Consider the following 2,804-nt stretch of genomic DNA (forward strand, 5'->3'; position numbering starts at 1 on the left):
TTCAAGCTTTCATTTTCAAAATCAAACCGATGCAACTTGCATCTCTATTATTCTCTAGTGCCTTTAATTTCATGATGGGTTGACTACTTGACTCTAGCGTCTTGAAGCATTATTATTTCGAAAAAATAAGATGTATAAGCTGATTTTATTTAATTGAATCAATTTAAGTGATCAAAAGTTATGTAATAATATATCAAAGACTACAAATCCAACAGACTGGTCAGAAAATGCAACCAACCACTTCAGATTTTCTTTCGAAGAAAAAGATAGAATAGCTTCAAAATTAATATATGCGGGTCTTCGTAGACTTTTCGCTAACAAGTAGCAGTAAGCTAGAGGATCCCAGTCTCCACGGGTCAAAGTCACATACATATTTATTTATTGAGCAATTAATAAAAATCAATGATGAAGAAAAAAGCTAATATAAAAAGTTTTCAATGTATATGTATTGTATATTTAATTAAAAAATATTAACGATAATCTTAACATCCTGTATGTTAACAAAACTTTAACTAAAATATCTACATGTTAACTAAGAATGTTACTAGTTGAATGGAATTAACACTATGCAAATCTTCCACAGTCCCATTTTAGGGGCATGTTTCTTTATTTTGAAGCAGGGGCAGGGGCCAAGGAATATCGTCCATAAATACTAAATAGTCCGAGACTAATTAACGAAACACAGAGAGGCACCTTTAAGCCACAATAATAATGGTTCTTCAATTTGGGTTTCATGTCATGTTAATAGTATCCGCTATACATACACTGGCATCTGCACAATACGAATACAAAAATAGTCGTACAGCGCAACCTGGCTGCAATTCCACATGTGGACGTGTTAGTATCCCTTTCCCATATGGAATGAACGAACCCAAATGCTATGCAGACCAGTGGTTCCAAATAGAGTGCAGAAACCACACACCTTACCTGAAATCTATAGGAGTGGAGGTGTCGTCAATTGATGTATCAGAAGGCACGATTGTAATCAAGAATCCAATTCACCGTTGGAAATGCAAACACAACAACGCTACTACTACTCAGAAGCAAGTGGTTGACCTGAGAGGAAGCCCCTTCGTGTATTCGCAGGAAAACAACGTGTTTGTATCAGTTGGATGCAATGGAATCTCTTTCTTGGTTTTCAATGGGACGCAAGTTAGCAGCTGCGTTTCGATTTGCAACGGCGACAAGGACGACGTCGACAGGATCATTCATATCGGCAATTGCAACGGCGAATACTGCTGCGTGACCTCCTTGCCTTCGTATCTCTCGGAATTCAACGTGACAACGGAGAGTTTCGGGATCAACAATAGTAATCATCGTCATGCGAGTGCGAGTAGTGATGACGAGTGCAGCTATGCGGCGATTATGATAAAACAGTATAGTTCTGGTTACTATACCGGTTACAGTTGGGCTGAAGATCTGACTCTTTTAGAGACCGTTCCGGCGTTGTTAGAATGGGAGATTCGTAACTCATCAGTAAGGCTCCCTGGAACCTGCAAGAGCAGCAATGTTACACTTACATCATCTTCGAAGAACTCAGCTCGGAGATGTCACTGCGAACAAGGATTCATTGGCAATCCCTACATTCCAGGAGGCTGCAGCCACTTCAACCCCAACGTCGGTATGTAGTTCCTTTCTCAGCTATCGTCAATATTTTGCAAATTAAAAAAAAATTGAAAATTGAGTAAACTTCGTCTGAAGTAAATAAGGTAAGAAGAGTTAGAAAATAATTTAGTTAAATAAAATAATTTAAAAAAAAATTACCTAATACATATATATCTTATAAAGCAACTTATTTTTAAGTAAAATAAAAATGAGAAATCAAATGAATTTATATATACAATAAATATGAATAAATAAGTATTATTTCAAGTAACAAATAAATTAAATACAAAGATATTTTAGAAAAACTAACAATATTAGTAATTAAAAGAGAGTGTCATTAGTCATTTGAGCAGACAGACAAAGTGACAACATATTCACTTTCCTATGAATTTTTCAAGATTATAGTTTTTTTTGGTGACTAAATAGAAAAGAAAGAAAAAAAAAGAGACAAAACCAAATTAATTGGCTAGGGTCAATTCAAATTTATAGTTTGCTTAGACACTAATATTTTTCTTTTTTTTTTCTAAAAATCCACATCATGCATAAATATGTGTTAATCTTGTTACTTTTTTCTCTATGTATTTTTAGGGGTGAATGCGGATCGGATCGGATCGGATATGGCCAAAATTTCGATTCAATCCGCACTAAAATCATCGGATCGGATCCCATATTCATAGTTTTTAAGTTTGGATTCGATCCAATCCGCACATCTGCGGATCAGATCGGATCGGATCGGATATATCCACAAAACACAAAAATATTTTTAAAAGTTTTATTTTTATTAAAAAAATAATAAAATTCATTTTTTCTATTATTTTAAATATGTTTACTCTTAAAATGATATTAAACATATTTTTTTAAATAATAAATTAAAATAATACAACATATATGATAATTATTAGTTGAAATAAAATATAAAAAAATATTTACTTATTTATTTTTTTATTTTTGTGGATACGCAAATATACAGATAGCTATACAAAATCTGCAATCCGATTCGATTAGTGTGCGGATCCAATCTAATGATAATCTTAGGAATTAAATCCATATCCATAATTTTTAAATGGAATTTGAATAAATAGCATGAATGGATCCCATCTATAAACAGTAACACCCTATATATTTTACTACTTTTACTAACACCACCGTGTTTGGAAAGTATATGTTGTTATACTCAAATTTGTCTATTTTTTTTTTTT

The 2,804-nt window shown here is 32.9% G+C and overlaps 1 protein-coding gene across 2 annotated transcripts in view; it reads left to right on the forward strand.

Moving 5' to 3' along the window:
* The first annotated feature begins 580 nt into the window (after nt 1–580).
* The window catches only part of LOC107483227 (wall-associated receptor kinase-like 22), a 5,416-nt gene continuing 3,192 nt past the window's right edge, over nt 581–2,804 (forward strand). For both annotated transcript variants that reach the window (XM_052260171.1, XM_016103845.3), the window contains exon 1: nt 581–1,621. In XM_052260171.1, the coding sequence (XP_052116131.1) occupies nt 712–1,621 (910 nt within the window). In that variant the 5' untranslated portion in view covers nt 581–711. The remainder of the gene's footprint in view (nt 1,622–2,804) is intronic.

The sequence above is a fragment of the Arachis duranensis genome, chromosome 4 (assembly GCF_000817695.3).
Source record: "Arachis duranensis cultivar V14167 chromosome 4, aradu.V14167.gnm2.J7QH, whole genome shotgun sequence".
Classification (NCBI taxonomy): domain Eukaryota; kingdom Viridiplantae; phylum Streptophyta; class Magnoliopsida; order Fabales; family Fabaceae; genus Arachis; species Arachis duranensis.